The following is a 12,568-nucleotide window of genomic DNA, read 5'->3' as shown; positions in this document are numbered from 1 at the left end:
ATAGTGTTAGGATTCACTTATAAACTCCTGATCCAAGGGGCCATTTCTCTGTCACTCAGGAAGTTCAGTACAGCAGTCTCCTCAGTCTCTGATAAATAACAAGGTTAGCGATAAGACCACTCGCTCTATGTCCTTGAGAGGAAGAGTAAACCAATGCAGTCTTCCTGCTTTAAGAGGAGGAGGGTGATGAAAGGTTTTACGTCTTTATCTCTGCTTCATATTTGGACAGATGTTGTTAAAAAAAAGAGTAGTTTTAACATTATTACATCTATATAACATTATATAGATTGATTATTTGAAGATTTTTTTTCTGTTTTCTTTTAAACCTTAAATGAACAATGATATTATTTTGGACACATAGAGTAGAAACAAATTGCAAAATCATCCTAAAAGTATCCTAAGTTTGACACATATTTGTCTGAAAGATAAAACTGCTTGTTGTATTGTTTTGTGCATTATTCTTGCTTTAAGTGCTTGAAACAAACCATTTCAAACAAATCAAATTCAAATCAAAATGGCTATACTGATGAAAAACAACAGCTCTATTCCTCCACAACTTTTATAAGAAAATCTGTAGGAGAGACCAAGACACCGTCAGATTTCTTTGCCTGACATCTATTTATTGACTCTTACTAAAGTCTGACAGGAGAGGAAACACGTCAACAGCAACAAGTTTAACTGGACATTATCTGGGGTCAGATTATTAAAATACCCCTCAAAAAGGCTGTTGTTTGTATAATTATTACTCAATAAAGGATATGACCACATGGTTTTCTTTATTATTGTTTCTTTTAACAGAAATATTAAAACTGTATTGATTTCAGCCTCTCAAGGCTGCATTATAACTCTAAAATAAAACTAACCAAAACCAGCCTTGTATTTTAATCTTTTAAGTTAAAACAGTCTGCATGTTTAATGTAGAAAAGTGCTGCTTGAAGAGAATCAAACTTCTGCTTCAGTCACTCCAAGTCTCCAAGAAGTTAATTTTGAAGTTGCAGAGCTCAAGGCTTCAAATCTGGAATTTGTAATTACTGTATAAAGTTGGATTAGATTTGACATGTTGCCATCCACAGACATACACGTCTGATATGATAAAGATCAGTCCACAGTTAAGACTTGCATGGATATCCCTTTATTCAATAGACTTCGGTTTAGACTCCGAAAATATACTTGTTTTTTTTCTGACCAACCCCTCACCCGGCGCTCAGAGGGCATGCTGCATCTCTGCTGCTTCCTGTTCATCATCCGTCTCCACTGACGGCCCATAAGGCTGCTTCCACAGACACACACCAAACTCTCTCCATTTGCCATCCAACAGACAAAACCCAATCACATGAAATGCAGTGTCATTAAAAACATACAGAACAATCAGAAAAAAAGAAAAAAAAAACCTTCCCACAGTGCTTTACAAGATGTCATATTAGGGTAAAAAAACAGAATCCTGCGGAGGTCACACAAAGGTCAGAACCTGCTGCAGCACAGCTTCCTTACACGCCAAAAACCACAAATTACAATTGTGTTGTTTCAGTAAAAGCGACCATCGGAAGCAGGAAACAAAAGGTTAGCCTGGGCTGATGATCAGCACATCTGAGCTGTGGTCAGCCCCCCCCACCCTTGCATGCTGCGTTTGGCTCATGTCTGCTCTGTTAAACAAACACCCGGCTGTGCACTCCCAGACTCTGAATCCAGCCTCTGTCACGTGCAGAGCCGCAGAAAGCTGCTGCCGTAGTATTTGCAAGAGTTAGCAACATGAGGAAAACCTTTTTTAAATGTCATGCATGAGATATTCAGGTAAGGCAGTTATCAATGTGCTTTGGTTGCACAAATAATAGAATCAGTCACTTATTTACTTCTAAAAATTGTCTCAATTTTCATTTGAAAGGAAACTGAGGGAATCTGCAGTGATGTAAAGACACATAAGAGGACCTGGTGCTTCATTAGAGTAATCCAGCATGAAAACACTTGTGCAACAACATGGCGTGCAAACGGCTTTTCCCTCCAAGCAAACGTGTTCACCCTGACATCCATTCGTAGTCCATCTACAAATCAGGAGGCTGCATTTCTTTACTCACCATAGCTTTCAGGCTGTAAGCAGTGAGAGAACTGACCTCACACAGCTTCACATTTTTCATGCACCACAAAACACAGCTCTGCCTAAACCAAGGCTTTCTGCAGAAGCTGAATGTCAACAGAAACGGCCACTGTTAAGACAACCAGGACAGCTTGTTGGAGGGTAATCCATGTAGATTTTGATCTAACAGTTATAGCATCAAGTGTAAATGCTGAAGTTTTAATTAAAACAAAGAAGAGAAAAAATGACCTAAAGACAACATTTGGTGGTCAAAAAACAAACCTAGATAAAAGCATTTCAGGAAAGGATTTGCTTTAGTTGAATTAGCTGAATTTTAAAATGGACCAAAACAAAGTGGAAAATGTCATGTTATCTTTTTTTATTTTTTACTTAAATGCATTTACCAAGTTAAAAAAAGACGTTCAATAATTTGGAACCAAAATTAGTGCCTGATATTTTTTTATGAAACAGTTACACAAAACTCTAACTTCTTGTCTTATTTTCTTTGGTTGCCATAGAAAAATAATTCAAGGATTAGGCATCAGTTTTTACATTTTTTACACAGTTTGACATTAAAAAAATTAGTACAAAGAGGTATTTACACATTAACATTTAATTTAAGCTAATAGACATATAGTTACTTGTAGGCCATTACTAGACTTAAAATTTAGTTACAGTAATTAACATTTAATAAATTGATCTGAAATAAAATACAACTTTATTCATCCTAAATTATTGAAATGAATTAAATGTTAAGTCAATGCAAACTTTCTTTCATGCTTTCTTTGTGTTGCAAGTTGAGACATTGGGTTTGATTGTATTCAATAAACTAAACTAATAAACTAAATTCTTTGAACAAAAAATAAACAAAAATCTTAATTAAAAACATTGCCTTATTCTATTCATCACGAAACATAAAGACGCATATCAAAAGGTCAGCACTAAGATCCCTTTTTAAAAAGTTCTTTCATTGTGTTAATATTTCACCACAAATTAAAATCAGTTTGACAAAACGTTCTTGGTTTGGGAAACGGAACCTTTAAATCAAAGTTAGAGACAAACCTCACAGCAGACGTTAAAATCGTCCGCTTACGCTTTTGCTGTTATCCACAGCACAGGTTCTGCCAGATCAAAGTGTCCAGAACTCTTCTGCCCAAACTCCCACAGACAAAGACTTCATCTGACCTGTTGATGCTCTGTGGTCTAAAACGAAAAGAGCTGCCTGTCTCAGGAAACCAACCCCTGTGTAGAGGGGGGCTGAGACGAGTGATGACAGTTATGTCTACCATGAGTTAAATTTACATTTTACTTTGAAAAAAAAAAGTTTTTGGTCATAAATAAAATAAAATTTTCAAATATGTTGAAACAGTTTACAGAGAACTGACTGATTAAAAGGTGAAACATTTGAAACTGCCTGTTTCATTTATACTGTGCTCCCATCTGCTGGTCAAAAGATAAATCACCAGATTGGTGAAAAAGACGAACTGACTTTTTTTGGGAGGACATTTTTATAGTTTGAGGTTTTACCTTTCAAATATCAAATAAAGTCAATCAACCAACAATGATTTTTTTTATGCTCCTAGCCTGATAATTCATAAAATTGATGATCTCTAGTCAGTCTCTCAGGGTGGATCCATATGCTGCCAGGTACTCATGCCAGTCAGTTTCTATAGCCAGTATATGTGGATCATGTTAAGTGCTCTTCAGTTCCTTGCAGTTCTTCCTGGATGTCAGTCACTGTAATGGTTGCCGGATACTGTTCCAGGAGATCCTTGAGTTCTGCTCTTTAGTCCACTTGCCACTGAGCTTTGTTGTATGTGATGTTTCTTCATCTTGTAGCTTTTCCAGCATTGTCCAGTCTCCAGCCTTTGTGGACCTGTCTCCAAGTTTTAATGATGCTTCTGAGGGCACCTCTTTGATGGTTGAAAAACAGCGGATTTATCCTCCTGCCTCCATTTCTCTAGTGTATATCTTCAGACAGAGAGCTAAAGTTGTGAGTATGTCGACGTTTGGTTGTACCTCTCAAGTTACGTTCACATCACCCTCGACAACACACGTTCAAGCGGCCACCTCCAATGAAAAGTCTGTGTACACGTGCATAGATGCGCGTTTTAGGTTTCAGCGCCTAAAACTCTTGCATTCATGCGCAGCTACGCAAATTTCTAATACAGTTTTCGGGCTATGCGTACAACGGTTTCTTCAACGGATTTAAATTATATACAACGGACGGTTGCTTCCACGAAGTGTGTTAATGTCTGAAAATCCACACTTCAAAGGCCATTAACAATTTATTACACAATAAATAAATACTCTATCAGTTTTTAGTACTTCATTCTTATTTGTTTGGTTTAGATAACTTTTTTCACAAAAAGTGGACAATTAGCAATGTGGTGCTGCGCTTGTCATGTTACCGTGACAACACGCAGCTTAACCGGCTGAGCCGCCACCGACCTTGACTCAGCGGTAAAGGAAAGCGATACATATGCTGATCGTCACGATATGTTAAAAAAAATATCAGTTCAGAGAGAGAGTTTACCTCCTACAGTTGTTTTTTTGTCCACATGATGAAGCAACAGTTTGTCGTAACCCTTGTGCTATCCTAGGCACTTTAACATTGAGAGTTGGGTCATCTAGACCCACTAGACAGTGCACTGAACCTTTTTTCTTCAATGATTTGTGATCTTCACTGGTGTCCATGGATTACATGAAATCTTTCCACCTTTATCCACTTTTGTCATGGTAGGGAGAACACGTCAATGTAAGGGTGGGGTCATCTAAGATAAAGAAGCCAGCGCAGTGATATAGAACATTTAATGTGACCTGAACTTCTTTTTTAGGCGTGCATTATCACTGTGCATTTTCACTTTTTAATCCACACCCAGCAGCCAATCAGAATTGAGTATTTAACCAGACTATGGTTTAAGAGCTAGTAGACAATAGAAAAGAAAAAGAAGAAGAAGTCTCTCCCTGCTTGCCCAGTGCATTGACAGTAAATAGGAACTGGACTGAACAACCCCTCCCCCCTCACATTTCAAACAGGAAGTACCCTCTGGTCCCAAAAAACTGAAATCCCACACACTTCTATTGAGAAATAAACAATCAATCAATTTTTTTTGTCAGAATAACCATTCTTGCTAACATGTTCTTGGTAATCCTATTTTTTTGTCATGATATTTTTGCTGTAGCGCAACTTATTCAAGTTTTAAACTTACCAATCAGTCACCTCAGTTGGTGGCCTCTCGTCAGATGTTCAAAGCATTTGATGGACAGATTCTCCCAAGTCCGCTTTCAGTGGTAGGGGTGTGGCCTTCTAACGTGCTCACTCCTGATTAGATAGAGTCTTTGCCAGAGAAATGTAGACGGACCAATCATGTCTTACTGAGGACATCTGGTTCCAACATCACAATGGACATATCGCGGAAAAATGGCTACTGAACTTACTTCCTTTGGTTGGAACAGGAAGCAAGGCATTTTCTATGGGTGACGTCACACACGATTCATCCAGTTAAATTATACAGTCAATGGTACAGTGTGGACACCATGGGGTAAATGAGCATTCAAGAACACGCTTCAAATGCCCGCTGTGTTCGTAACTTTAGATATCCCTTAATTCAGTTCCAATACCAGGTGGACATCTCTGGGCGCTGCCTTGATCTTTGTCTCCAGCTTCTGTTTCCGTGGAAAGTATTACTTCTCATGTGTGGTGTTAATTTTGTAGCCAAGCAACAAACCACTGTTGCTGTTGTGTACACCAGCTCAATGTTCTTAGTGATGGTTGTTGTAGGGTTTCGTTGTACAGAGTCCTTTGCACTTATTGAACACACTGCTGCCTTCACATCCAGAAGCTACCTTCATTTAATCTTAGTAGTTGCCTTCAGACGTCTTGACCGCTCCTTGTTGTATCTCTTCAATCTCTAGTAATCACAGTGTCGGAACTTTGAGCTTCCAGTTTTTTTCGTGTCACCCGGGATGTTGCATTTCGAAGTAACCATAGCTCCCCACATTCTCCAACTCCTCCTCCCTCTGGGGTATCTGGTGTAAAAGCTTTCCAGCACTTCCCAATTTTCACCTTTAGTCCAAGAATGTTTTATACCAGGAGTCCATTTCTCTCCTAAATGTTTTGTTTCTCCAACAGACCGTGGCAATACGAGCCAGCATGATTCTTTCTTTGCGTGTTATTGGTAGGCAAGGTGCCCCTAACCAGGGTTCAATCCTGGGTCTCCCAGGAGTCGGGCCAAGTTTTACTTCAATGCTACACTAATGGGATTTCATAAAAAAAAAAAAAGAATCAAAGTTTTTTCCGCATTGCATTTTAAATGGTGAATGCTTGTGTGTCTACTATTTAGAGTTGAACACACTGGGTCAAAAAAGGTTCATCAAAACTCTCTGCCTACAATAATGAAACATCTACAGCATTTTGCTTTGCTAGAAGAAGTGCATCAATGAACCATATCACATTTTATCTTAAATATGATGTCTGAAGACTGTAATGCAGACTAGAAAAGTCTCCAATCTTATTGTAATAGTACAGATGGAGCCCAGCTTACCTCCCACAGAGACCTGAACTCCTTCTGCTCAATGCGTAGGAGTTCGCTAAACTCACGAGTGACAATGGTAGCGTGCCTGGGGGTGTTATCCAGGATCGACTCCCCAAACGCTGTTCCAGTCCCCAATGTGCAGATGGTGACACCATCCTGTGAAGAAGCAACCTTTGAAGGCTAAAACAGCAGCTGGACATGAAAAAGGTAAATTCAATATATAGAAAACTCCCTCCTGAAAAATAACTAGTTTAGTGGATACAATATTGTTAGACTGGTGAGCTACCAAAGCCATCCGATCAGGGATTTGATTTTAGAGTGTAAAATTAGTGATATTATTGATAGCCACTATTATAAGAAGTATAAGGACATTACAAAAAAGGTATATAAACCACTTGTAACATTTTCCTATAAGCAAAGTTAACTGTCAGATAACGGGAATGACAATCACTTAAAAACTTTTGAGGGTCTTTATATTCATATGAACATCCCTGTTGGATGCAATTCACTACAAAAGTAATCTATTACAGTAAAAAATTACTTTTTGCTATAACTAATGAGTTTGAATGATATTTTATGGATTCCAAGTTCATTAACTTGTGTATTACAACCGACTAACTAACCTCAATTGTAACTGAGGGGGGACCACAAGGTGAGAGACGGATTCCTTTTAAAGTAAATTTAAATTGTAATCTGTTGTGTATTGCTGCTTGGAAGTAATTTACAGGAAAATGTTTTTTTTTTAACTTTCTTTAAGTGATGTGAATATTTAATGCCTTAACTCTCAGAGGAATGGATGTGGTATTAATTAGCAGTTACAAGCTGCATAGGTGGCTATTACACCACATAAAAAAAAACACTGTCTATTATTAATAACCTGTCGATGCTTCTTAAACAAACATAAATGAGCACAAATGTGCATTCCTCACTTTTAATGCATATAATTAACATAAACTGTTTTTTACTCTTCTATTTCTATTTCTTTTACAGTCTATTCTGTTTAGCATCCTCATTGTTTACTATCTTGTAGGCAGATTACTACATGAAATCCACACTCACCACCAGTAGGTGCACTTCTCTCTTTTTTGTGCATCTAAGATAAACAAAAGGATTTCATCCAAACAAACGCACTCATCGTGAAGAGATGCAGAATTGATAAATATTCAGCATTTATCTATCTGACAACAGCAAAACATAATAGATAGATAGTTAATGTGGCTCAACAACAAAAACTTAAAAGAAAGATTTTAAAACGACTCCTAAATGTGGAGCAATGGCAAATTTTCATTACTGAATAGCAGTACACAAGAACCATTGCAGCTGTTTGAATAACATTGCATTGGTATTTATCATTTTGTTTCATCTATAATATTTGGAAATGATTTGGCATTACCCTGGTCTTTCTAAACTGATGGACATTTTTGGACTCCTCCATCTGAATTGGTGCATTTGTACATTTTTTTATTCAGTTTATGAATGATTATTATCCAACCGGTACTTGCTTTAACTGTATATAAAACCCCTGAAGTTGAGATCGAATCAATTTTAGTGAAACCTTACATAAAAGTTTTGTAGCTTTAATTTATATATTTTGTAGTTATACCTGATAACTTGAGGTCTCAGACACTTTAACATCCAGCGAGCCAGAAAGTACAGTGTACCAGCTAGTACCAATGTCTCCTTGACGATACACTTAAAAAAAAAAAGTGACAACATTTCAGCTTGACTTTTTTGTTTAAAAACAAGTTTGTTTATAGGTCAATGCTTATTGGTTTCAACCTACACATGATGCCTTTCTCCAAGCCCTCATAGAAGCCACACAAGCAGATCTGCTGCAGTAAACTGGGGTTAAATCCTTTAAAGGCCTTAACCTTTTTCAGACGAGCCAGGATTATGTCCACATCTTCACTTGAGCGTTCTTCTGGTCTGGAGAAAGAAGAAGATCCAAACAATTAACATGCAATTACGGTAACTAACAAATAGATTAAAGAAAGCCTTCTTTTGAAGCAAACTTCTGAATCTCTGTGTGAAGGAGGAGTTTAGAAGCACACTGATCGTCCAGCTTGATTCGTTTGTTTCTAAACTAAAATCCTGAGCTGGTTTGATATTTTTGGAATTTTTTATAACATTTGGTAAAGTCATTCCTTGAGGATTCAAAGGATTCAATGGGGTTAATTGTCGTATGTATAAGGAATCGGGTTTCCCTGTACAATAAGATGCTTACTTTGCTATTCACTCTGAATGCCATAAGGTTAAAGGTTTACTAAAATAAAAGAAAAGAAAAGATAGGGAAGGACATGAGGTTAAAGGTTAAATAAAATAAAAGATGGGGTAAGAAATAGAATAGTGAATAGTGATGTTCAAAAACACAAAAAAGGTGATGCATTTTTCCGTATCCCCATTGTGTGGTTTAGTCTAACTGCAGTTTTGTCAAATGAAGTTTCATTTTTCTTCCAGCATGCAGCGGACAATTCAGTCTTTAAAGTGCATCATCCAAGAAAAGCCCATTTGTAAAAGGTTGTAAAAGTAAATAAAAGGACCTTGAAAGACCATGTCAAATCAGGTTTCCAGAAAAAAGGGACATTAAACACATTTCAGCGTCCTGTAATCTTATTTTTAACTTTATTTTTATTTTTTCCAAATAAAAATAGATGATTGTCTTATAAAACAGTTTATACATAATCCAGTAAAACACAGCTCTCAGTCTTTGTAAATGTTTTAAGAAATGTCGATCACAGATAAACTTCATTCCACGAAAACCATTAAAATAAGATGTTATTTTTCACCTGAATTAGTTTTTAAAATGCTCTTTATTGAAAGAGAAACATAGTGGTGTGTTTGATTGCATTAGAGTTGTCTGGCTCTTTTTTTTTGGGGGGGGGGGGGTGTTCTAATATAGCTTAGAGATAAGTTAATGTCCCATTTGACAAAATATGAAATTGAACATCTGTAGGGATGTAGACACCAATATACTAACTGGATTTGACTATGATTCAAAAGTTCAATATTTGATATTGGATTCAGCAATTGTTTGTTAAAATGTCAATTTTTTGTCTGATTTCTATTCTAAAATAAATTTTGTTAATTTTTTAAAAATGTTTTCAAATAAGTGACTTCAACTAAAAAAGTGAAACTTTCATTAAAAATGTTAAAATTCTAACTTGTAAAAAAAAACAGTTGTGTTTTTTGGCTCAAAAGTACAAAATAACTGGTTCAAAAATTTGATGAATCAATGTTAAAAATTGAATTAATCCAAAGTTGTAAGGCTTGCCCTATAGCTCAAAATAAAAGCCAGCCTTGTTATGAAGCTTGATGTCACCTTTGAGTCCAAATAGGACATTGTCACCTTCATCATCATCATCATCACTTAATGCATGCTGAGCTTGAGAACGGTCAAACTGATTTAAGGATTCTCCTCATGGACTTTAGCTCAGCATTTATAGTCATTTGACTCCTCAACCTAAAAGGTTTACGGAATATGCACCAGTATTTATAGCCTAAAACTAGGGGTGTAACGATTAATCGATTTAATTGATTAATCATTTTATATTCCTACGATCCAACCAGACAGATCTGTTTGAAGCAAGTTGTTCATTGAATTGACCTATACAGTTATCATTTCAAACTGAAATAAATTGATTTTATCGATTTTGGAAAACACCTTATGGATTGAGACACGGTAGGTTTATTTTACTCAAATGTAAAAACAACCAAGTGCATCACAGTGGACAACACACACACATGTGATGGAAGCAAAAAGTGATCAAGTCCAATGTGTGGAAACACACCGTCCAATGTGGTCGAATGTTCTTCTAATAATGTTCCGTTTGTATTCATTTTATGTGGAAAAACAACAGTGGGCTGAACTTCATGAAACTAAAATGCGAATGGATTTGACATTAATTCTTGGTTACTTGTTTGTTTGTACACATATTTAATTTACACATGATTATCTCGCAAGAAATACAAGGAATCTGGAAAACTTCACCTGCTCTGTTCAGTACATATGTATTTATCTCTGAGTAACACTGGTTGGATTTTTGGCTAAGGATGTTTAGGATCGATGTCAGATCAGTGTAACGAATCATCCAAAATGAATCCTTATTGACTTGTCAACCACAAATTATGATATGAATTGAATTGCTAAAATGAATCCCTACATCCCCACCAAAAACCATTTCCAGTGGATCATCAGTGCTAATCCATTCTGCATGTTGGTGCAAAATTACAAATAAATAGCTGCATCTGACTCTGTATCACTTCTCCATGAAGAATGCACCCACAGACTGCCTGGGGCATTGGTATGCCGGCCCCACAGCTGAGGACAGAAAGCCTGCAGGATTTTCAGCACTGCTGAGGATAATGATCAGTTACCCTCAGCCCTCCATGGATGGTGTCACTAGATCCTGCTGCATCACAAAAGATGGAGACATCACAGGACACAATTTGATTCAGGCTCATCACCTGTTTCAATTACTGTCAAGACTCATGAAATAAACTTTCTGATGAAACAAGTGCAAACGAGCGCTTGGTTTCCTTTACATTTTTTTTTACACCAAACACCAAAATGTTTGTGCCAAGATAAAAAAATAGCATTTTTCCTTTCTACTTTTTTTCATCCGACACTTCTGAATTACCTTGACTCACCTGGAATCACACGTGTTTCTCTGCATTTCACTGTAAAGTTCACCAAGATGGCATTTGCTCAAAAAAGGTGAGTCACAGGAACCAATTGATTCAAGTGGAGCAGGTGGCTTCCAGCATCAGCCAGGGGATATTGCTGTGTAAACACATCTGGCACACTGCATCACTCAGCTTTTTATAGCTGCTGCACTTTGGACGTTTTCTGTATCCCTTCCACTCTATCTCTCCATCCTGGTGACCTGTTTACATCTTAGCCTGTCACACACATGAAATGTTCTTCATTTTTTTTCTTGTTTTGTGCGCCAAAGTGTTTCACTCCTTATCATTTCCAAAGACCCACCAAGTGCCTGTTTTCCTCCGTTCCAACAACCCGATTTCCATAAGCCTTAGATTATTTTCAAGTTGTGCAGAGGTCAGATGAAGGTGTGGTTCTTGAATCATTTGTTTTAGAAACTGAACCAAATAAATGAAATAGAAAAGGGTTCTCAAATGACTGGGGTCAAAGGGGCAGTAACCTTGGAGATGGCAGAAAAAAGATGCTCATATTTAGACTCCTGCGCTCTACTTCTGCAGAAGAAATTCAACTCTAACGACAACGCAGCTGTTGAAACATGGTTAGAGTGGTATAGCCCAAATCTTACATCAAGTGGGAAAACAATTGGCTAAGAAATGGATTACCTCTTGTCCAAGCTATTAATCCAGTCGGCGGTTTGGGAGGAATGCGCGGAGGTGCGTGCAGCAACCATAGTGTGATCCTGCCGAGACTTCTGCCGTTGCTGCAGGGAAGGAAGAGGAGAGGAGGGCTGGACCAGCACCAGAGCTTCGTCTGCCTCGCCTCTCCTCCAACAGTCCTTGTGCTCGCCTCAGAAATGAATTCTGAAGGAAAGGAAAGTGTAGCTCAAATCAAAACTCTGTTTATCTATTTTTTTCCTTTTTTTTTCTGTAGAAGCGCTTGAATTGCAGCCAATTATCCTGTCAGGAAGGCTATTTTTCCATAAAACTTTTTACCAGATGTTTGGACAAACTAAGATGTTATTTTTGTAATATAATGGATGAAAACTGTGAAACACCCAAAGCTTACTGGTGCAAAATATTAAAAAAATTCCAACATGAAAGGATATTATCTTTCTCCCAAAAAGGAGATAAAAGATATCGTTGTTGTTAGAATCAGAAGTCCATAACTGATGGATGGCTGCCTCAGCCTCCTCCACTAAAGCTTTTGCCAGAAATTTGAACAAGTATCATAAAGCATGCACCCCGGCAGCACAGTTCTAGTGTGCATGACATGTTAGAAAGCAGAGACAAAGACAGGGCA

General features: G+C 37.4%; 1 protein-coding gene across 3 annotated transcripts in view; it reads right to left on the bottom strand.

Moving 5' to 3' along the window:
* rapgef4a (Rap guanine nucleotide exchange factor 4a) overlaps positions 1–12,118 on the bottom strand; it is a 33,984-nt gene extending 21,866 nt beyond the window's left edge. Inside the window, exons 1-4 of one of the 3 annotated variants that reach the window (XM_004081920.5) lie at positions 11,932–12,118; positions 8,393–8,535; positions 8,213–8,301; positions 6,619–6,765 (exon numbers count right to left, since the gene is read on the bottom strand). In XM_004081920.5, coding sequence (XP_004081968.2) covers positions 6,619–6,765; positions 8,213–8,301; positions 8,393–8,535; positions 11,932–11,999 — 447 coding nt within the window. In that variant the 5' untranslated portion in view covers positions 12,000–12,118. Of the gene's footprint in view, positions 1–3,133; positions 3,292–6,618; positions 6,766–8,212; positions 8,302–8,392; positions 8,536–11,931 lie in introns of those variants that run through there. The other 2 variants (XM_078939313.1, XM_020713135.3) reach the window with 2 other exon arrangements.
* Positions 12,119–12,568: the final 450 nt, after the last annotated feature.

This window comes from Oryzias latipes, chromosome 21 (genome assembly GCF_053564925.1).
Source record: "Oryzias latipes strain Hd-rR chromosome 21, Olatipes_Hd-rR_3.1".
NCBI lineage: Eukaryota > Metazoa > Chordata > Actinopteri > Beloniformes > Adrianichthyidae > Oryzias > Oryzias latipes.
This window is presented reverse-complemented; position numbering and strand designations above follow the sequence as displayed.